Genomic DNA, 24,258 nt, shown 5'->3' with positions numbered 1-24,258 from the left:
TTTGCATAAGTAATCTGGCTCAGTAATTTGGAAGGTACCAATGAAAGCCAGGCAACTAGAATTTTGAAAAGCAAAGGTCAGCAATTTGAACCATCATATTACTCTCAGGGGCATTTTCCATAAGGCCTTTACAGGCATGTGATTATCCAATAAGCCCAATGGATAAGCCTGGAGATAAACAAAAAATGTTTAACTACATCTTTATACATATCAGAGCACCCTCATCTTCCTTTCTCAGAGACGGGTGATTATACCTGCAAATCATTGCTGCCTAGATCACCTGGTCGCTTGTCAAAAATCTTCCAGGCTGGACACATACCTGCGCTCTGCAATCCTATGAATTCTGAAGAGACTGTAGAGTACATCATTAGCCCTGGTGCAGAGTGCTCTGATATTTAAAGTAAAACTATAAGGCAAAACTTGTTTTCATTTTGGATAGAGTAAGGGAGGGTTATAACCCCTGTCAGATTTTTTTTCTGCCATCTGTGCCCCATTGCAGAGATTACACTTCACTTCCTGTACCACAGCCAGACAGGAAGTGAGAGGGAATTCCTGCAAATTAAGGGAATTCCTTGGGAACCCTCAGGTCACCGAAACTAGTGACCCTATTGGATGATTTCCCCCTCTATTACTTTTCTGGGGACAACCCAAAATGTGGGATTTTCTTTTACTTTCACTTTCAATGCTAATAGTAATCAGGAGAAATAGAGAGGGTGAATCTCCGTAACGGGGGCACAGACAGAAGTAAAAACTGACAGGTGGTCTAATCCCTCTGTAATCTATCCAAAACTAAGAAAAAAAAGTTTTGCCCTTAGTTATACTTTAACTGATATCTGAAATGTAACTGTACCAAAGTTACATTTTGCATACAAATAAAGAGAGGTTGATCATTTGTAATCAACAGGTTTTGATCTACAAACACTTGTCAGTCACCCTCATGTTTTATGTATGAAAATGATCAAAGGATAGCACCTCTTACCAAACTGGGTCAGCATTGACAGCGTCATCGTACAGTAAAATATACAAGCAGAAACATCCGACTACCAGTGCATGGAACGTCGATACTGTCCTGAGGAAGAAAGAACTCAATGTCAGATAAGATGGTTGTAGTTGTATTAGTGCACTTGTAACAAAACAGTTGAGTAGTAGATGTACTGTAGACTTTTTCATTTGCACTAACAATTATTTTATGGACAAGCTTTCTAAAGACCCGCTGTCTTCAGATCAAAGCAGTACTGAACTACTGATACATGGAGGTTAAATGACAGTCTTAAAATTGTACTCCAATCAGATAGAAAAGGCACAAATTCATGCAACTCAGTATTCAATAATACATCCTTAACCGCTTCAATACCAGGCACTTTTACCCCCTTCTTGACCAGGCCAATTTTCAGCTTTCAGCGCTGTCACACTTTGAATGACAATTGCGCAGTCATGCAACACTGTACACAAATTAAATTTTTATCATTTTTTTCACATAAATAGAGCTTTCTTTTGGTAGTTTTTAATCACTGCTGGGTCTTTTATTTTTTGCAAAAAAAATGAAAAAAAGACTGAAAATTTTGAAAAAATAAAAAGTTTTTTTTTGTTTCTGTCAGAAAATTTTGCAAAGAAATCATTTTTCTCCTTCACTGGTGTACACTGATGAGGGGGCACTGATGGGCACTGATGAGGTGGCCCTTATGGGCACTGATGAGGCGGCACTGATGAGGCGGCACTGATTAGGTGGCACTGATAAGGAGGCACTAAAATGCCACACTGATGGGCACTGATAGGTGGCACTGATATGCAGCACTAATGGGCATTGATAGGTGGCACTGATAAGTCTGTCTTATGGACAATGATAGACAGCACAGATAGGCGGCACTGATGAGCTGGCACTGAAATGCAGCACTGACTGGCATCACTGAAGAGCACTGATTGGTGTCACTGATGGGCACTGGTTGGTGTCATTGATGGCCACAGACTGGCATCACTCCTGGGCACCGCTGGGGCTGCACTGATAATCAGTGCCCTGATACCAGTACAGGTCACCTCTAAGAGGGGATGCCGCTGATCGGCTCTGCTCACCTCACACTCGGCACTTCTGTGTTTACATGTGATCAGGTGTGATTGGACACAGCTGATTACATGGGTAAAGAGTTGCATCATTGGGTCTTCACCTAGGTTGGGGTCACACCGTGTCCTAGAGACACGGTACGCCCGCGATCGCCGCATTTTACACCCTTGTGGGCACACGAGAGCAGTGACACTGGGGTGGCATCATAGGACGTCGTCCCACAATGAGAGGAGATCCCATCGCTGTTATTTTACTATACGGCAGGCGGGAGGAGGTTAAACATACTTTGTTTTAATGTAAGCAGTGAATCCTGAATTTGACTTGGGAGATGGAGAAGCAGCACCAGGAGCCAATCAGATCATGTGCGGACAAGGAACATGCTGATAAAGGAGAAAGCAGAGTGACAGAGAGATGAGCTCATCGTTCTGCTAATTCTCCTTTTACTGTTCAGTTACAGGCTGAGGGAGGGACAAGACCTTTAAGTTTTACTGAACTGCAGCAGAGAAAAAAAACAGGTCTACCTCTCTACCAGACAGCTGAGAAACTCTCAGAAGTGTTTGGACAGACATACAAATCGTATGGCAGGTATTACTATTATACAGGATTTATATAGCGCCAACAGTTTACGCAACACTTTACAAGATTAGGGCAGACAGTACAAGTACAATACAATTCAATACAGGAGGAATAAGAGGGCCCTGCTCGTTAGAGCTTACAATCTAGGAGGGAGGGTCAAGTTATACAAAAGGGTAATAGCTGTGGGGGATGAGCTAATGGAGAAAATAGTGCAGTTGTTCGATGGAGGCAGTATAGGCTTCTATGAAGAGGAAAGTTTTCAGGGATCGCCTAAAAGTGGATAAATTTGGAGACAGTCTGACAGATTGGGGTAGGGAATTCCAGAAGATGGGCGAGGCTCGGGAGAAGTCCTGGAGGCGGATATGGGAGGAGGTGATGAGGGAGCTAGAGAGCAGGAGCTCTTGGGAGGAACGGAGATGGCGATTAGGTTGGTATTTTGAGACTAGGTTAGTGATGTAGCTGGGGGCAGAGTTGTGGATGGCTTTGTAACTTATTGTTAGTATTTTGAATTTAATTCGTTGGGCGAGTGGCAGCAAATGGAGGGATTGGCAGAGAGGGGTAGCAGACACTGAGCAGTTTGTAAGGTGGATGAATCTGGCAGCAGCATTCATGATGGACTGAAGGGAGATAGTCTATTTAAAGGTAAGCCAATGAGGAGGGAGTTGAATCAGGGAGTGAATCAGGAGCTTTGTGGTTCCATTGGTTAGAAAGGGACGTAGTTTAGAGATGTTGCATAGGTTGAGGCGGCAAGCTTTGGAAAGTGATTGGATGTGGGGCCGTAAGGAGAGTTCAGAATCCAGGATAACACCTAGCACCCTGACATGTGGGGACGGGTGGATGGTTTTGCCATTGCTCTTCACAGACAAGTCAGGGGAAGAGGCACGTGGGGGAGGAAATATTATAAGCTCGGTTTTGGCCAAGCTGAGTTTGAGGAAGTGGTGTGACATCCATACAGATATGTCGGTTAGTAAGTTAGTGATGCGTGAGGAGACTGATGGAGTGAGTTGAGGGGTGGAGAGATAGATTTGTGTGTCATCAGCGTAGAAATTATATTGAAAGCTGTGAGAGGCTATCAGCTGACCCAGGGAAGAGGTGTAGATTGAAAATAAAAGAGGTCCAAGAACAGAACCTTGGGGGACCCCGACAGAGAAGGGAAGAGGAGTGGAGGAAGTAGAATTGTAAGTGACACTGAAGGTGTGTTGGGATAGGTAGGATGAGAGCCACTGAAGTGCACAGTCACGGAGACCGAGGGAGTAAAGTTCTTTGAGGAGGAGGGGGTGGTCAACCATGTCAAAGGCAGCTGAAAGATCCAGAAGTAGGAGTACAGAATAGTGTCCGATGGTTTTTGCAGTTAGTAGGTCATTTGTGAGTTTTAAAAGAGCAGTTTCTGTGGAGTGTTAAGGGCGAAATCCAGATTGAAGGGGATCATGAAGGTTGTTTTTAATGAGGTGGTCACTCAGTTGGTTGTAAACCAGGTGTTCAAGGAGTTTAGAGGAAAAGGGGAGCAGGGAGTTAGGGCGTAGGTTGTTAAGATTGGTAGGGTCCAAGGACGGCTTTTTAAGTATGGGGGTGACCAGTTCATGCTATAGAGCATTGGGGAAGACGCCAGAGGTGAGGGAGAGATTGAAGATGTGGGTTAGAGAGTGTAGGATGGGGTCAGAGGGCGACCGTAGCATATGAGAGGGAATAGGGTCCAGGGGACAGGTGGTTGGGTGGGCGATAGAAAGGAGTTTAGCAACTTCGTCTGTAGTAGCAGATTTGAATAGGGGGAGTGTCAGTTGTACCTGTTGACATGGGGTCTTAGCTGGGGGAGATACCTGTAGAGTGGAGATTTCATCGCGGATTGTATCAATCTCGTTTTTGAAGTGATTAGCGATCTCCTGGGCAGTGAGTAAGTCAGTGGGTGGAGGCGGTGGAGGACAAAGTAGAGAGTTGAAGGTAGAGAAGAGTTTAAGGGGACTAGATGGGAAGGTGTTAATAAGAGCTGTAAAATAGGTTTGCTTGGCCGTGTGGAGGAAATAATAGTATTTTTGGAGGGAAGATTTGTATTGGTTGAAGTCTTTGAGAAACTTAGTCTTGTGCCACAGACGCTCAAGAGCGCAACTACGTTTTTTGAGAATTTTAGTGTCATCTGTTTGCCAGGGTTGTAGGGGTCAAGGCCTGATTCTGCGTGTAGTGAGGGGAGCGAGCTTGTCCAGGGTGGAGGACAGGGATTTACTGTAGATGGACGTGGCTTGGTTGGGGCAGGACAGGGGAGAGATTTTGTCATAGAGGTGGTCAGTAGCAGAATAGAGGAGATAGGAGTTGAAGTTGTGAAAATTTCTACAGGTCATGGTTAGGCGATTGGAGAGAAAGGTGGTGGAAGACAGGGGGAGGGTGAAACTAATAAGGTGATGGTCGGAGAGAGGAAAAGAGTAAAACTGCTCCCTTATATGTATTTCACCTGTGTATTTAGATGTTTGCCTGAAGTTTAGCTTGCAGTTATTTCAGGGCCCATTCACACTTGTGCGACTTGTCATGCAACTTTGGACATGACAAGTCGCAGCCTACTATTTGCAAAGGTACCCATTCAGATCGGTGAGACTTATGCCGCGTACACACGGTCGGACTTTTCGTCTACAAAAGTCCAACGGACGCTGACGGACTAAAGCTGGCTGGTAATCCGATCGTGTGTGGGCTTCTCCGGACTTTCAACGGACTTTTTTAGCCTCAAATCCGACGGACTTTAGATTTGAAACATGCTTCAAATCTTTACGTCGTAAGTACGACGGACCCCGAAATCCGCTCGTCTGTGTGCTAGTCCGACGGACAAAAACCCATGCTAGGGCAGCTATTGGCTACTGGCTATGAACTTCCTTATTTTAGTCCGGTGTACGTCATCACGTACGAATCCGTCGGACTTTTGTGTGGTCGTGTGTAGGCAAGTCCGTTCGTAAGAAAGTCTGCCGCAAGTCCGCCGAAGGTACGTCGGAAGTCTGTCGGACAGGCTGTCGGACTTTTGTAGACGAAAAGTCCGACCGTGTGTACGCGGCATTAACCACTTGCCGACCGCCTCACGTCTATATACGTGAGCAGAGCGGCACGGGCAGGCAAAATCACGTACCTGGTACGTGATTGCCTTCTCGCGGGCGGGGGGTCCGATCGGACCCCCCCCGGTGCCAGCGGCGGTCGGCATTTGGTTGGGAGCGATGAGAGACGAGGGGGAGACCATCCGATCGTGGCCCCCCCCTCGCGATCGCTCCCAGCCAATGAGAAACATCCCCTGCCTCTGTATAGTACACAGAGGCAGAGGATGTGATGTCATCTCTCCTCGGCTGGGCAGTTTCTGTTCCAGCGCCAAGGAGAGACGACATGTAAGTGCACCAACACTCACACACAACACAGTAGAACATGCCAGGCACACTAAACACCCCTGATCCCCCCCCGATCGCCCCCCGATCCCCCCCAATCACCCCCCCCCCAGTCACAAACTGACACCAAGCAGGTTTTTTTTTTTTTTTTCCTGATTACTGCATAGTGTCAGTTTGTGACAGTTACTGTGGTAGGTCTAGGGTACCCCCCTAACCCCCCCTAATAAAGTTTTAACCCCTTGATCACCCCCTGTCACCAGTGTCGCTAAGCGATCATTTTTCTGATCGCTGTATTAGTGTCACTGGTGACGCTAGTTAGGAACGTAAATATTTAGGTTCGCTGTCAGCGTTTTATAGCGACAGGGACCCCCATATACTATCTAATAAATGTTTTAACCCCTTGATTGCCCCCTAGTTAACCCTTTCACCACTGATCACCGTATAACTGTTACGGGTGACGCTGGTTAGTTCGTTTATTTTTTATAGTGTCAGGGCACCCGCCATTTATTACCGAATAAAGGTTTAGCCCCCTGATCGCCCGGCGGTGATATGCGTCGCCCCAGGCAGCGACAGATTAGCGCCAGTACCGCGAACACCCACGCACGCACCGTACACGCACCGTACACCTCCCTTAGTGGTATAGTATCTGAACGCATCAATATCTGATCCGATCAGATCTATACTAGCGTCCCCAGCAGTTTAGGGTTCCCAAAAATGCAGTGTTAGCGGGATCAGTACAGATACCTGCTAGCACCTGCGTTTTTCCCCTCCGCCCGGCCCAGCCCAGCCCACCCAAGTGCAGTATCGATCGATCACTGTCACTTACAAAACACTAAACGCATAACTGCAGCGTTCGCAGAGTCAGGCCTGATCCCTGCGATCGCTAACAGTTTTCTTGGTAGCATTTTGGTGAACTGGCAAGCACCAGTCCCAGGCAGCGTCAGATTAGCGCCAGTACCGCTAACACCCACGCACGCAGCATACGCCTCCCTTAGTGGTATAGTATCTGATCGGATCAATATCTGATCCGATCAGATCTATACTAGCGTCCCCAGCAGTTTAGGGTTCCCAAAAACGCAGTGTTAGCGGGATCAGCCCAGATACCTGCTAGCACCTGCGTTTTGCCCCTCCGCCCGGCCCAGCCCAGCCCACCCAAGTGCAGTATCGATCGATCACTGTCACTTTTTTTTGTAGTGTTTTGGTGAACTGGCAAGCACCAGCGGCCTAGTACACCCCGGTCATAGTCAAACCAGCACTGCAGTAACACTTGGTGACGTGGCGAGTCCCATAAGTGCAGTTCAAGCTGGTGAGGTGGCAAGCACAAGTAGTGTCCCGCTGCCACCAAAAAGACAAACATAGGTCTGTCGTGCCCATAATGCCCTTCCTGCTGCATTCGCCAATCCTAATTGGGAACCCACCGCTTCTGCAGCGCCCGTACTTCCCCCATTCACATCCCCAACCAAATGCAGTCGGCTGCATGAGAGGCATTTTTATGTCCTCCCGAGTACCCCTACCCAAAGAACCCCCCCAAAAAAGATGTTGTGTCTGCAGCAAGCGCGGATATAGACGTGACACCCGCTATTATTGTCCCTCCTGTCCTGATAATCCTGGTCTTTGCATTGGTGAATGTTTTGAACGCTACCATTCACTAGTTGAGTATTAGCGTAGGGTACAGCATTGCACAGACTAGGCACACTATCACAGGGTCTCCCAAGATGCCATCGCATTTTGAGAGACCCGAACCTGGAACCGGTTACAGTTATAAAAGTTACAGTTACAAAAAAAAGTGTATAAAAAAAAAAACAAAAATAAAAAAAAATAGTTGTCGTTTCATTGTTCTCTCTCTCTCTATTCTCTCTCTATTGTTCTGCTCTTTTTTACTGTATTATATTCTGCAATGTTTTATTGTTATTATGTTTTATCATGTTTGCTTTTCAGGTATGCAATTTTTTATACTTTACCGTTTACTGTGCTTTATTGTTAACCATTTTTTTGTCTTCAGGTACGCCATTCACGACTTTGAGTGGTTATACCAGAATGATGCCTGCAGGTTTAGGTATCATCTTGGTATCATTCTTTTTAGCCAGCGGTCGGCTTTCATGTAAAAGCAATCCTAGCAGCTAATTGGCCTCTAGACTGCTTTTACAAGCAGTGGGAGGGAATGCCCCCCCCCCACCGTCTTCCGTGTTTTTCTCTGGCTCTCCTGTCTCAACAGGGAACCTGAGAATGCAGCCGGTGATTCAGCCAGCTGACCATAGAGCTGATCAGAGACCAGAGTGGCTCCAAACATCTCTATGGCCTAAGAAACCGGAAGCTACGAGCATTTTATGACTTAGATTTTGCCGGATGTATACAGCGCCATTGGGAAATTGGGGAAGCATTTTATCACACCGATCTTGGTGTGGTCAGATGCTTTGAGGGCAGAGGAGAGATCTAGGGTCTAATAGACCCCAATTTTTTCAAAAAAGAGTACCTGTCACTACCTATTGCTATCATAGGGGATATTTACATTCCCTGAGATAACAATAAAAATGATTTAAAAAAAAAATGAAAGGAAAAGTTTAAAAATAAGATAAAAAAGCAAAAAAATAATAAAGAAAAAAAAAGAAAAAAAAAAAAAAAAAAAAGCACCCCTGTCCCCCCTGCTCTCGCGCTAAGGCGAACGCAAGCGTCGGTCTGGCGTCAAATGTAAACAGCAATTGCACCATGCATGTGAGGTATCACCGCGAACGTCAGATCGAGGGCAGTAATTTTAGCAGTAGACCTCCTCTGTAAATCTAAAGTGGTAACCTGTAAAGGCTTTTAAAGGCTTTTAAAAATGTATTAATTTTGTTGCCACTGCACGTTTGTGCGCAATTTTAAAGCATGTCATGTTTGGTATCCATGTACTCGGCCTAAGATCATCTTTTTTATTTCATCAAACATTTGGGCAATATAGTGTGTTTTAGTGCATTAAAATTTAAAAAAGTGTGTTTTTTCCACAAAAAATGCGTTTGAAAAATCGCTGCGCAATTACTGTGTGAAAAAAAAAATGAAACACCCACCATTTTAATCTGTAGGGCATTTGCTTTAAAATAATATATAATGTTTGGGGGTTCAAAGTAATTTTCTTGCAAAAAAAAATAATTTTTTCATGTAATCAAAAAGTGTCAGAAAGGGCTTTGTCTTCAAGTGGTTAGAAGAGTGGGTGATGTGTGACATAAGCTTCTAAATGTTGTGCATAAAATGCCAGGACAGTTCAAACCCCCCCAAATGACCCCATTTTGGAAAGTAGACACCCCAAGCTATTTGCTGAGAGGCATGTCGAGTCCATGGAATATTTTATATTGTGACACAAGTTGCGGGAAAGAGACAAATTTTTTTTTTTTTTTTGCACAAAGTTGTCACTAAATGATATATTGCTCAAACATGCCATGGGAATATGTGAAATTACACCCCAAAATACATTCTGTTGCTTCTCCTGAGTAGGGGGATACCATGTGTGTGGGACTTTTTGGGAGCCTAGCCGCGTACGGGGCCCCGAAAACCAAGCACCGCCTTCAGGCTTTCTAAGGGCGTGAATTTTTGATTTCACTCTTCACTGCCTATCACAGTTTCGGAGGCCATGGAATGCCCAGGTGGCACAAACCCCCCCAAATGACCCCATTTTGAAAAGTAGACACCCCAAGCTATTTGCTGAGAGGTATAGTGAGTATTTTGCAGACCTCACTTTTTGTCACAAAGTTTTGAAAATTGAAAAAAGAAAAAAAAAAATTTTTTTCTGGTCTTTCTTTATTTTCAAAAACAAATGAGAGCTGCAAAATACTCACCATGCCTCTCAGCAAATAGCTTGGGGTGTCTACTTTCCAAAATGGGGTCATTTGGGGGGGGGGTTTGTGCCATCTTGGCATTTTATGGCCTTCAAAACTGTGATAGGTAGTGAGGAGTGAAATCAAAAATGTATGCCCTTAGAAATCCTGAAGGCGGTGCTTGGTTTTCGGGGCCCCGTACGCGGCTAGGCTCCCAAAAAGTCCCACACATGTGGTATCCCCGTACTCAGGAGAAGCAGCTGAATGTATTTTGGGGTGCAATTCCACATATGCCCATGGCCTGTGTGAGCAATATATCATTTAGTGACAACTTTTTGTAAATTTTTTTTTTTTTTTGTCATTATTCAATCACTTGGGACAAAAAAAATAAATATTCAATGGGCTCAACATGCCTCTCAGCAATTTCCTTGGGGTGTCTACTTTCCAAAATGGGGTCATTTGGGGGGTTTTGTACCACCCTGCCATTTTAGCACCTCAAGAAATGACATAGGCAGTCATAAACTAAAAGCTGTGTAAATTCCAGAAAATGTACCCTAGTTTGTAGACGCTATAACTTTTGCGCAAACCAATAAATATACGCTTATTGACATTTTTTTTACCAAAGACATGTGGCCGAATACATTTTGGCCTAAATGTATGACTAAAATTTAGTTTATTGGATTTTTTTTATAACAAAAAGTAGAAAATATCATTTTTTTTCAAAATTTTCAGTCTTTTTCCGTTTATAGCGCAAAAAATAAAAACGGCAGAGGTGATCAAATACCATCAAAAGAAAGCTCTATTTGTGGGAAGAAAAGGATGCAAATTTCGTTTGGGTACAGCATTGCATGACCGCGCAATTAGCAGTTAAAGCGACGCAGTGCCGAATTGTAAAAAGTGCTCTGGTCAGGAAGGGGGTAAATCCTTCCGGGGCTGAAGTGGTTAAAGTAGCAGCAATTTTGAAAAGGTGCCTGTACTACTTTTGTGTGACTTTTGATGCATCTTTGGTCGAGAACGTAAAATCGGATCAAAGGCGCTCCAAAGTCGCACTGGAAATCGTGTGACTTTGGAGATGCGCTAATGTGAATGGAGCCTAAAATAAAACAATGATTTTCTAAATCATGATCACTTCATTTTATGACAGTTCTTACTTCTGTGACACTTTCCTTCTGATTCCATAAGCTTTTTAGTCTTTATCTAAATAGTTCTTATTAAAGTGTATCTAAACCTTTGTTTTTTAAACTAAAATAACAAACATGTTATACTTACTTGCTCTGTGCAATGGTTTTGCGCAGAGCAGCCTGATCCTCCTTTTCTGGGGTCCCCCGCCGGTGCTCTAGGCCCCCAGGAAAAGCCATCTTTTTGTGGGTGTACCCATGCATGCTCGCTCCCGAGCCACCCAGTCTGTGTCTATTGATACAGACCAGGTGACTCAGCCCCGCCCCCCATTTCCTTACAGGATTTGATTGACAGCAATGGCTGCTATCAATCTGCCCAATGAGGAGGGAGAGAGAGGCAAGAGCTGTTGCTCTCGTGCACATCGCTGGGTCAGATCGGGCTCAGGTAAGATTAAGTGGAGGTTTGGGGGGGGGGATGCTGCAGCATAGAAGGTTTTTCACCTTAATGCATACAATGCATTAAAGTGAAAAACCTTAAATCGGAACAGTCATTTTTTCAACATTCCATTTATTAAATCTTCTGCCCTTGTTGTTTCAACTTTGGATAGTAAAATATTTTATTTTCTGCCAGTAAATACCTTATACAGCCTACTTCATGTTTCTTGTCTGGTAAAAAGCCTAGGCTTATGACATCATGCACAGCTCTCTCTCTCACTCTCATGAGAATTTGCCAGGAAGAAAGGGGTGATGAGTCATAAGAGGGCCAATGAGAGCTGCAGAGCTGGAGGTGTGACTCCAGGAAGTGAACAGGCAGCAGCTTCAGCTGCCCACAGTTAAAATGGCTGCAGCCAGACTCAGTGGAGGGAGATTTCTGCAGCATATTTGGCAAGTACAGAATCACAGTACATATAAGATAATATGCAAATTGGTTGGAGGGAAGCTTCGGAATGGAAAAGATCTTTTTATTACAAATTATGTGAGCAGACAGTAGTTCCTCTTTAAGGCTTTAGAACCACTTTAACCTTTTTTTTCTACTTGTCCCTAACTTTCACAGATAATAAATTGTTCATTGTGGAGTTTGTTTTACCATTTTGTTAAAATCCCTGCATCAGTACTGCTTTGACCTGAAGAATAAAGAGGATCTTTCTAAAGCTTATTTTACAATGTCCCCATTGGAGGAATTTCCCATCACTTCCTGCTCTGGCCATTAGTGGGACAACAGAGCCTGGGGGGAGGACCCATTTCATTGGTTGTGGAAGTGACCGGGTGGCTGTGTGCATGTATGAATACCCACGCTGCTGTCAACGTAAGCCTTAGGTCAGTGGCAGCAAAAGGGTTATCACCCAATGGGCAATGTAATCTTGGCTAGGTATGTACTTTTAAAGTGACTTTAAATAAGAGACACACAAATTAAAGCTAACTTTTTTAACCAGTTACAGCAGCAGTTTCTTTTGGAAAAATTAGTATAAACAAAATCTGACCAATGTAAGAACTCCTGCCAGTGTTATATGGTTTGTCCCAACCCTTGTAACTGTCACTTTTGCAGCTCCTACTCTTATGTCAAACCTACAGCTGTAGAAAGGAAATAGCCTTTCTGAAAATTCACGAACAAATATGGAATAACATTATTTTCCTGAAATCCACATTAACACTTCAATGGGATTTGTGTGATGCTCAAATCCTAGAGATAAAAAGTAGGAATTTTTACTGAATGAGACATTTCCGTTCCTTCTAGAGCAGGAGTAGGCAACCTGGGGCCCTCCAGCTGTTGTGGAACTACATTTCCCATGAGGCATTTTAAGGCTGGCAGTTACAATTACTCCCAGGGGAATGATGGGACTTGTAGTTCTGTAAGAGCCGGAGGGCCACCAGACTGCCTACCCCTGTTCTAGAGAGTACGTTGACTATACTATAATAATCCCCTTTAGAAAATCTTGATCCATGAGCTTCTATAAATCAGCTTCTTTTCTCTTGTAACTCCTTACCACAAAGGGCCACATTAACTCGCCTGGTTGCCAAGAAAGAGGGGAAAGCTGTTTTAAATTCTCCCTGCATGCATTAGATTACATCCAGGGACACCAGTCAGTGAAATATAAAGCTGAATAGCATTTGTGCATTGCAGGGAAAGCCAGGCCAAGAAATGCCTTTTTATAAAGCTTTGGAAGTTCCCTAATAATCTGAAACCAAATGAACATCCCATATGGCACAAGAGGACAGTGTAACCAGTCAGTGATCAGAGTACAATTGTCACAAGCAAGCTAACAACACAGCTGTGCGACCTTGCATCTCTCTAAAGCTGGACTCCAGAAATTAATAGAAAATATACCCTTGCAGTGGGGTCCTACCGTACGGCAAGAGTTACGTTTCTGGGTGTCATTATCAGGGGTAATACTTACCTTACCCCCCTGTCTGGCAGGCCGCCGTGATCTGTGCCGCCGTGATCTGTGCGCCTGGTCCTGCACTGCTCTGGGCCTCAGTGGCATTCCTTCCTCCTTTACGTACAATACAGGGTTAACAGCCCTGCACTGGCTGTTATGACACCAAGGGACCGCCCACAGCGCAGAACACTAGGAAGGAGGGGGGGTAACTATTTTCCCCGCAGAGCCATTTTCTCAACACGTTAAAATCTGAATTTTTGGCTATAAAATGATTTAAAACCCCGGAATATTTAATATGTTCTGAAAGCAGAAGTCTTGTAAAATAAAGACGCAGTTGAAATTTTTTATGTTGCACAAAATTTGTGCAAATACTTTTCCAATTTATATTTTCAAGAAAAAAATATACTAAAATGAATGTTATTGCGCGCACACACACACACACACGCAATTGAATCCCCAATTGTATGTACAAAATAATAGAAGAAGTAGTGTAGAGTAAATAAATACCAAATGTGTCATGCCTCAAAACTGTGCATATCCGAAAAATTGAAAAAAATTATGGTCCTCAAAATGATCAATAGGCGACACTTTAAAAACCTTTAAGCTCATTAGTTTAGAGTAAACCATAAATGAGGGACATATAGTTATTGCTTTCATTTTAAAGGCTTGTTACAAATTTTTTTCTACTTTTTTTTTCCATTAACCACTTCAGCCCCAGAAGGTTTTAACCCCTTAATGACCAGGCCATTTTTTGCGATACGCCACTGAGTTACTTTAACTGACAATTGCGCGGTCGTCCGATATTGTACCCAAATAAAATTTATGTCCTTTTTTCCCACAAATAGAGCTTTCTTATACTTCTACATATTTTTGGTAAATAAGATCACAATAAGCGTATATTGATTGGTTTGCGCAAAAGTTATAGCGTCTGCAAATAGGGCATAGATTTAGGGATTTTTTATTTTTTTTTATTGTTCTTACTGGTAATGGCGGTGATCTGCAATTTTTAGCAGGACTGCGACATACAAATCTAACCCTAAGTGACACTTTTTGGGGACCAGTGACCAGTGACACCAATACAGTGATCAGTGCTAAAAAAAATGCACTGATCAACGTATAAATAACACTGGCAGGGAAGGGGTTAACACCAGGGGCGATCAAAGGGTTAACTGTGTTCCCTCAATGTGTGTTCTAACTGTGTGGGATGGGCCCACTGGGACAACACAGTGATCGCTGTTCCTGATCACCACGAACAGCCGATCTCAATGTTGTCTCCTGTCAGAACGGGGATCCGCGTTGTTTACATAGGCAAATACCCGTTCTACCTCCCTGTGGTGCGATCGCTGGTGGCAGGCAGACATTGAGTCTGCTGGACCCGCACGCGCGCTCCCCGGCGTGCATTGGGTGTGCGCCCACAGTATCTCATGCACGAAACGCCATACAGGTAACGTCGTTTCACGCAGCCGGGCCGCCCTGCTGCAGTATATGTGCGGTGGGCAGTCCGGAAGTGGTTAAAGTTGTTTTTAACTTAAAGTGGTTGTAAACTCCTATTGATTAACTGTACTTATAGATAAGCCTATAATAAGGCTACAGGTACTGTAAATATCTCTAAAACGAGCACCGTTCAGGAGATATTTACTGTATATGCAGCTGATGATGTCATCAGCGTATGCGCTCTGAAGGAACGGCCACCTGTGACATCACACAACTCCGGCCAGTCACACAGCTGGAGTCCGGACCCGGAAGATGGATGCGGCCTCCAGCGGTGACAACGCATTGGTGGAGGGCTTCGTTTGCAGGTAAGTTTCACATTATGTGCTGGTATGTGATGCATACTAGTACATTATGCCTTTACTTTCCAGTAAACAGTGGTTTACTTTCTCTTTAATGAATTCCCTACATTAAGGTAAAAATGTCCCAGTAGCAGTATTGCCCTTACTCCCCCCCCCCAAGAAAGACTTCCAAAGCTGTAAATCAAATCCTGTGAGCAGAGAGCAGGGACGGGGCCAAGCCACATTGTGTGTTACAATGGACCTGGAGGGAGCCCGCACATCTGCTTCCATAGCAAGCAGCTTGCTATTGTGGCAAACACAAAAGAGGAGCAGGGAGCGCCAGCTGGGGACACCTGAATATAAGGTTTGGGGCTGCTCTGTGCAATACCGCTGCACAGAGCAGCTAAGTACAACATGTTTTTAATTTAGATTTTAAAAAAATGTATCCTTTGGAACCACTTTAACTTTGTTGCCATCACAATGGGACTAAAAAGCCCTCTATGTGATAGCATCGACCAGTTGACAGAACCTTTATGGAGACATCAGGGGTCAATGAACCTTGCCCTCCACTGCACTGCAGCTAATCAAGCACAGATCATGCTTGATTGACTGTTTCCCTGACCCATAGCAAGCAGCTTCCAATGGGGGCACCCTAGCAGGCTCGCTCCCAAGCAGCTGCTCTGTGTGTCTATTCACGCACAGAGCATGGCTCGGCCCTGCCCCCGCTCTCTCTTCATTGGCTCACAGGTTGTGATTGACAGAAGCGGGAGCCAATAAACGGTCTCAGCCAATGAGGAGGAAGAGACCCGGCAGAGCCGCTGCTCTCGTGCACATCGCTGGATCGAGATGGGACTCAGGTAAGTATGGGGTGGGGGGCTGGGGAGTTGCTGCACACAGAAGGTTTTTTACCTTTAAATACCCTGAGCCTTTACAACCACTTTAAGAATGCAGTGAAAGTAAAATAACTTGACTCAGTTAATATCTAAGCCAAGCACAGTACATTGTGTACACAGTATAGCTAATACCACAAGGACATGTGTTTTTAATTACTACCTGGAATTCCATTCAATCTTCTGCTTTGAACTGAGTCTGCCGAAGCCACAAGTCAGACGTGTTGAGAACCAAGAGCTGCCTACATGAAACAGGAGCTGGGAAATGGAAAAGCTGGTTGCAGTGATGCAAAGAGTCAGCGTGCTGAAATTAGGCATGGTAATCTACATGAAGAAAAAAAAAGTCAAATGTTAAAGAAAGTATTCATAAAACTCAGAAAATGAAACATTTATCTAAATAAAGCATATTGCGCATCTTTCACTTAAATAGACTATAAAAACGCATTGTTTATGCTGCATGATGCATTAACTTTTTATATTTCTTGGCCTCTGTCAGCATATTTGAAGAAATAATTGATTGCACATTTTGGTGAATATTCTTAAAGCGTAACTCCACTTTTGTTGAGAAAAAAACTTTCCCCTCTTGGGTGATCTATGTACATTGCGTATAACAACCTGAAGAAATCCATGTGTGTTTGTCTGTGCGTCTGGGCTGAGTGGGTCTAATGGGAGTGGTTTTATAATTATCAGTCAGCTGTGGCAGCTGCAGGGCACTAATGAGGAAATCTGCTGGGCCTGCATCCCTTTAGACGTGTTCCTATTAGGCTCCTTTCACACGGGCGGATAGAATTCAACTTTTAGGTGCGGATAGATTAAGTTATCTACTGCAGCTAAGCTCACACAATGCTTTCCTATTGCCCCATTCACACACTGCATTTAGCAACAGTTTCGTTACATGGGGTTTGGTGCGGATAGAAAAAATAAATCTGACTGTGTCCAGGAACGATTTATTGCAGCTATCTGCACATAACTGCAGGTAATCACAGTGTACTAGTTCTCCCGCAGATAGCAGCGGCAGCAAGGAAAGAAAAACAACAGGAAGCACATCAGAAATGGCAGGAATATTCCAACACAGCTAAATGCAGCCGCATATAAACGCAAGTAAATGCAGCTAATCGCAATGTACAACTGCAAGTGATCGCTGTGCCAAGATTCTCTGAATTTCAAAATAACAAAACATGCTTTTAACAGCGGCAGAACAGCTGCCCGTGTGAAAGGGGCTTTAGGCTACTTTCACACTGGGGCGTTGGGAGCGTCAGCGGTAAAGTGCTGCTATTTTTAGCGGCGCTTTACCGTTGTTTTTGCATAGGTTTTCAGTCGCTAGCAGACGAAAAAGGGTTAAAATCGCCCGCAAATTGCCGCTGCAGTGGCGCTTTGCCGGCGGTTCAGCAGCGCTGCCCATTGATTTCAATGGGCAGGGGCGCTTTAGGAGCAATGTATACACCACTCCTACAGCGCTGCAAAGATGCGGCTTGCAGGACTTTTTTTTTACTGTCCTGCCATTGCACCGCTCCAGTGTGAAAGCACTCCGGCTTTCACATTGGAGTGAGAGGACAGGCTCTTTCAAAGCGCTTTGCAAGCACTATTTTTAGCGTTATAGCGCCTGTAAAGCGCCTCAGTGTGAAAGTAGCCTAAGAAATATTTCACCAAAAATGACATTTCTGTTGCAGGGGATGCCTGAAATCTGACTTATCTTAGGCAGACTTCCTCACTTGGTGAGCCAATCACACCAGCAGGAAATGATGTTTCTGGGGGGTGGTCAGTACACATTCTGTGTACAGAACAATTCCATGTAGCCATATTGCTTTGCATTTATAAAAAATGACAGCGGCTGCAGATTGAAAAGGAAAGGTCATTTTTTAAATAACATTCAATTACAATATGACTTGTGTTGCAATTGTACACACTATATTATTTTTTCTTTATTTGCTATTTTTTTTCCCCAACAAAAGTGGAGTTACCCTTTAACTATTATGGCTCATTCACATGGGCAGAAACAATGCTGCATTTAGATGCATATGGAGTTTAGTTTTGTGTGCATCTAAATGCAGCATTAGTAATCAATGACACCATACACACAGCTGTGTCTAGATTCAAAAATGTACATTGCATTTAGTCATGTTCCTAAAAGTAGAACACAGCTGCATCCAGGGCTGCACAGATCTGCAGATTTTACACATATATATATACATTATAAACGTGTAAGCCATTAGAAGACTTGTACACTTCTAAACTGTACGCATTCCAAAAGTGTCTAAACACCAGTACATCAGGCATGCATTTTTTGCAGGATATTCTGCTAGCTCTGTCAGCATTCCGTGCAGAAAATACGCATATGCCCATGTGAATGAAGCCTTGAAGAGCTAAAAAACTTTCTATCTTTGCAGATAAGGGGCACCTGTAGATAAAAACAAATGGTGCAACTTTGACCGAAGTTGACAAATGTCCTCGCTATAGCTGTAGACCATTGATGTACCTCCTGAAGTCTGAGTGAAAAACTTCCACAGTCATTCCTGCCTTGTTAGTAAGATGTTGCTATGACACTTCCAGCTGATTTAAACCCCTATCACATGCGCTCTCTCGACTTTTTTGCAGTAGCTCAGAGCTCAGCGATGCTGCATCAGTGGAAATAATAGACCATACTTGTGCAAGGGCTTGAGAGCTTGATCTTGTGATGGTGGGGGTAAATGGCTGGGAGTGTCTTAGCAACGCCCTAGAAACAAGGCAAGACAGGATGATTGCATCCCTGGCAGTTTTTTTGGCATTATCCAACTTAATCAAAGCTGCACAATTTAATTTTAATCAAGTGCCCCTCACCTGCATAGACAATTTTTTTGTAATAGTGAACTAATCCTTTAAAGCAGAATGCCAGCCAAAACATATTTTCTAGTTTAGTCAGGGGGTCAGAAATTGTGTCAGACTTTTATTGCTGTCTGTGTCCTCAATCGGGAGATATACTCCTATTTGTCATTGTGTTCACTGTTCTCTTTAAATACTGTCACTTTACTCCCCCCACTACAGAGTCTCAATTTCAGGCCAGAAGCATAAATCTTCCAACTTTATTTACTATAGAGTACAGAGGTCTCACTGCTTCAGCTCACCAGCAATATAAGAAATGAATGTGTAACTTAAAGTTATTCTAAAGGCTCAAGGTTTTTTTAACCTTAATGCATTCTATGCATAAGGACCGGTTCACACTGCTGCGGTGCAAATTTTGCGCGAATTTGATCCGATTGCATTGCAAATTTTCCTTGCAAATTCTTTATGTGTTCTGGCGAATCTACTGCGATTCTATGGAAAATATTGCATTGAATTTGCATCGCACACGGATCAAACTCGTACAGGACCCTTTTTGTATGCAGCTTAGATTCGCAACACATTGATGTGAATGGCACTAATGGAAAACTACGTAATTTAAATGACTTGCCAATTTGAGCGATCGCAACAGCTCAAATTTGCAATAGAATTCGCAGCAGTGTGAACCGGCCCTAAAGGTAAAAAACTTTCTGGATGCAGCTCTCCCTTATATATACCTGAGCCCCATTCCAATCCAGCGATGTGCATGAGAGCAGTGGCTCTCCCGGGTCTCTCTCATATTGGCTCACACAGCAGCGGGAGCCATTGGCTCCTGCTGCTGTCAATCATAGCCAGTGAACCAATGAGAAGAGAGTGCGGGTGGGGCCAAGCCATGCTGGGTGTGTGAATGGACACACACAGCATGAATTGGGAGCAAGCCTGCTCGAGTGCCCCACAGCAGAGGCTTGCTATTGGGGGCACTCAGCAGAGAGGAGGAGCCAGGACCGCCAGCAGGGGAGCCAAAGGCAAGAGGATCCAAGACCATTGCACACAGCAGGTAAGTATAACATGTTTGCTATTTAAAACTAAAAGACTAAAACTAAAGAAATGAGTTTTGCTTTAACCACTTCCGGACCAGCCGCCTCAGTTTTACTGTGGCAGGTTGGCTCGGCTGGGCAAATCGACGTTACCTTACGTCGGGCGCGCGTCCCTAGGTGGCTGCGCCGATCGGATTCGCTTCAGAACTGAGCAGTCTCCAGGCCCAGGCCAATGATTTCTGGCCTGGACCTGCTGATCGGTCCTGACGAATTAAATCCTCCCCTGCCTGTGCAAGTTTAAACACAGACAGGGGAAGTGATGTCATCTCCCTCTCTGGAATGCTTTTCCATTCCAGAGAGAGGAGAGAGGACATCCATGTGAGTTGCAATAACACTATACTGACACAGTACACATAGGCACATATTTCACCCCCCCCCGTTCGCCACCCCAGTTAACCCCTTCACTCCCTGTCACTGTGTCACCAAGTGCAGTGTTCATGTTTTTCTTTGATCACTGTACTGGTGTCATTTGTGACACTAATCAGCATTAAGGTACTTAGTAGTAGCCCCAGATAGGTCTAGGGACCCCCCCTAACCCCCCCCTCAAAAAGGTTTAACCCCTTGATCACCCCCTGTCACCAGTGATCACTGTATTAGTGTTACGGGTGATGCTGGTTAGCTACTTATTTTTTTATAGCGTCAGGGCATCCACTGTATATTACCTAATAAAAGGTTTAACTCTCTGATCACCCGGCGGGTGATATCAGTTAGGTTTTAGTGTTAATTAGGGTCTGCGTCGCCCCAGGCAGCGTCAGATTAGTGCCAGTAGCTCTAACACCCACGCACGCACCATACACCTCCCTTAGTAGTATAGCGTCTGAAAGGATCAATATCTGATCTGATCAGATCTATACTAGCGTCCCCAGTAGTTTAGGGTTCCCAAAAGTGCAGTGTTAGCAGGATCAGTCCAGATAGATGCTAGCATCTGCGTTTAGCCCCTCCGCCCAGCCCACCCAAATGCAGTATCGATCGGTCACTTACAAAACACTGAACACATAACTGCAGCATTCGCAGAGTCAGGCCTGATCCCTGCGAACGCTAACAGTTTTTTTTGGTAGTGTTTGAAGCATTTGCTGACAGTCAGGTGCTCTTTTTCCTGTGAGTCTCACTAGTGTGCCAGTAAATTTAGAGGCCAAAATGTCTAATCGAAGGTACACTAGTGAAGAGGCCTACACGTTTCTGAGCATGACAGATAGTGAAGAGGAAGTCACTAATCTGTCAGATTCAGGCTCAGAATACGAACCGGTAGACAGCAGCGGCACCCTGACAGATAGCTCTGACGACAGAGTAGTGGTCCCTGCCAAGGTCAGGTGTACCCGACTCCATTCTTCTGCTGTTGTTGAGGTGCAAGAACCGCAGGGCTCTCATATGGAGCAGAGAGCCAGTACTAGTTCCACTCATCCTTCTGGTGAACTGGCAAGCGCCAGCAGCCTAGTACATCCTGGTCGTACATCCAGCACTGCAGTAACAATTGGTGACGTGGCGAGTCCCATAAGTGCAGTTCAAGCTGGTGAGGTGGCTAGCACAACTAGTGTCCTGAAGCCACCAAGAAGAAAAAGACAGGCCCGTCGAGCGCATAGTGCCCTTCCTGCTGCATTTGCCAATCCGAATTGGGAGCCCACCACTTCTGCAGCACAAAAAAGTGAGTTGCGGTCATATTGATCCACTGTCCCAATTCACCATATGCCCATGTTCTCTGCCCCATGACCAGGACACGATACGAGCAGATCTTGCGGTTCATGCATTTCAATGACAATTAACTCTGTCGTCCTCGGGGTGACCCTGGATACGATTGGCTCCACAAAATTTGGCCCCTCGTAAACCATTTCAACCAGCAGTTTGCAGCCTTGTTTACTCCCGATCAAGTTGTCTGCGTTGAGTTCATGATTAAGTTTTCTGGCCACTTGTTTATCGAACAGTATCTTCCCAGTAAGCGTGCCAGATATGGGGTCAAGATGTTTAACCTCTGTGACAGGGCAACAGGCTATACATATAGTTTTATGGTTTACGAGGGAAAAAGATAGTCGCGTGGAGCTGGAGAACTGCCCAGACTACATAGGGTGCGCTGGTAGAATTGTGTGGGACTTGGTGTCACCCTTATTCGGAAAGGGGTACCACTTGTAAGTGGACAATTATTACACATGTGTGATACTTTTTAGTTACCTTTCTGATTGTGGAATTGGCACCGTGTGATCTAATCACCGGGGCTCCCCCCAACGGCTTGTAGAATCCCGACTTAGAATGGGGAGAGAGCCTGCTTGAAATGTAATAATTTGTTAGCGGTGAAGTTGAGGGATACACGGAATGTCCTCCCTTCACACAGATACGACAGTCCAAATTCCTACGGCGACTGGTGTTGTGGAGAAAGCCCTCTCTGTCCACGAATACAACCTTAACATGGGAGGGGTGGACCTCAACGACCAGTTGTTGGCGCCATACCACATTGCCTGTAAGGCCAGATGCTGGTATAAAAAGTGTCTGTATATTTATTCCAATTGGCTCTGCTGAATACTTTTGTGCTATACAAAGCTTCAGGACGAATTGGATCCTTCCTTAAATTCCAGGAAGAGATCATCACAGCCCTTCTGTTTCCAGAAGGTGCTGTGGCCCACCTTCCCAATGCAAATGCAGTGAGTCGGCTGCATGAGAGGCATTTTCCGTATGTCCTCCCTGGTACCCCTACCCAAAGAAACCCCCAAAGAAGATGTCGTGTCTGCAGAAAACGCGGATTTAGGCATGACACCCGCTTTTATTGTCCCTCCTGTCCTGACCAACCTGGTCTCTGCATTGGTGACTGTTTCAAACGCTACCACACACTAGTAGAGTATTAGCGTAGGGTACAGCCTAGGGCACACTTACACAGGGTCTCAAAAGATAAGATGGCCATCACATTTTGAGAGACCCTAATCTGGAACGTTTACAGTTACAGTTTACAGTTTATAAAAATGCAAAAAAAAAAAGCTAAAAAAGAGTTGTCGTTTTATTTTTCTTCTCTCTCTCTATTGTTCTCTCTCTTACGTTCACTCTCTATTGTTTACTCTCTATTGTTCCATATCTATTGTTCTCTCTCTATTGTTACTGTATTTTAGAACTGTAATGTTTTATTTTTTACTGTGTTTTATTGTATTTGCTTTGCAGGTATGGTATGTCTTGCCGTTGTACTGTAATGTTACTTTATTTATTGTTAACCTTCATTTGCTTAGCAGGTACACCATTCAGCTGCAGCACTGGTTTATTTATTCTGATAGCAACAGCGTTTGCTCCCACGATACGCAAAGCCGTGACTCCATCGCTGTAGGAGGTGATTTCACCACCACAGTTACAAAAAGAGCATATATGCCAAGGAATGGGGGCAGGGGTGGAGGGGCGATTTGCTCCTAACATTAGGGGAGGATTGTCCCCATGCTTTGGCATATATTTTTTAGGCAAAGATTGCAATAAAAAAATAAGTTGTTTTATTGAGTTAATGTTTTATTGTTACCATTGTTTGCTTTTCATTTACGCCATTCAGCTGCTGCACTGATTTATTTACCTTGAAAGCAACAGCGTTTGCACTCACAATACGTAAATCAGCGACTCCATCGATGTAGGAGGTGATTCCACCACCACAGTTAAAAAAAAATGGTGCATGTATGCCTATCATTAGAAGTGGGTGGATGAAGGGCGGTATTCTAATGGTGGGCATACCCACCGATCAATCTCTTTTTTTCGTTCAAATCACACGCTGCATGAAAAAAAGAGCATTACAATATATGCCCAAAAATAACCAGCAAAGTACTGGTATGTTGCTGGACTTTAAATGGTTATACCAGAATGATGCCTGCAGGTTTAGGCATCATCTTGATATCATTCTTTTCAGCCAGCGGTCAGCTTTCATGTAAAAGCAATCCCAGCGGCTAATTAGCCTCTAGACTGCTTTTACAAGCAGTGGGAGGGAAAGTCCCTCCCGCCAACTTCTATGGTTTTCTCGGGCTCTTCTGTCCCACCAAAGAACCCGAGAATGCAGCCGGTGGTTCTGCCAGCTGACCATAGCGCTGATCGGAGACCAGAAGGGCTCCAATCATCTCTATGGCCTAAGAAACCAGAACCTACGAGCATTTCATGACTTGGGTTTCGCCGGATATAAACAGCGCCATTGGGAAATTGGGAAAGCATTTTATCACACCGATCTTGGCGTGGTCAGATGCTTTGAGGGCAGAGCAGAGATCTAGAGTACCTGTTACTACCTATTGCTATCATAGGGGATATTTACATTCCCTGAGATAACAATAAAAATGTTTAAAAAAAAATGAAAGGAACAGTTTAAAAATAATATAAAAAAGCAAAATAAATAATAAAATAACAAAAAAGCACTCCTGTTCCCCTGTGCTCACGCGCAAAGGCGAACCCAATGTAGTTTGTCACCGCTGCATGTTTGTGCACAATTTTAAAGCA

The 24,258-nt window shown here is 44.3% G+C and overlaps 1 protein-coding gene across 2 annotated transcripts in view; it reads right to left on the bottom strand.

Annotated features, from left to right (window-relative positions):
- TLCD4 (TLC domain containing 4) overlaps positions 1–24,258 on the bottom strand; it is a 129,716-nt gene that overhangs the window by 43,733 nt on the left and 61,725 nt on the right. For both annotated transcript variants that reach the window (XM_073593080.1, XM_073593081.1), the window contains exons 2-3: positions 16,095–16,255; positions 980–1,069 (exon numbers count right to left, since the gene is read on the bottom strand). In XM_073593080.1, the coding sequence (XP_073449181.1) occupies positions 980–1,069; positions 16,095–16,249 (245 nt within the window). In that variant the 5' untranslated portion in view covers positions 16,250–16,255. The remainder of the gene's footprint in view (positions 1–979; positions 1,070–16,094; positions 16,256–24,258) is intronic.

Source organism: Aquarana catesbeiana, linkage group LG07 (assembly GCF_042186555.1).
Source record: "Aquarana catesbeiana isolate 2022-GZ linkage group LG07, ASM4218655v1, whole genome shotgun sequence".
Lineage (NCBI taxonomy): Eukaryota > Metazoa > Chordata > Amphibia > Anura > Ranidae > Aquarana > Aquarana catesbeiana.
This window is presented reverse-complemented; position numbering and strand designations above follow the sequence as displayed.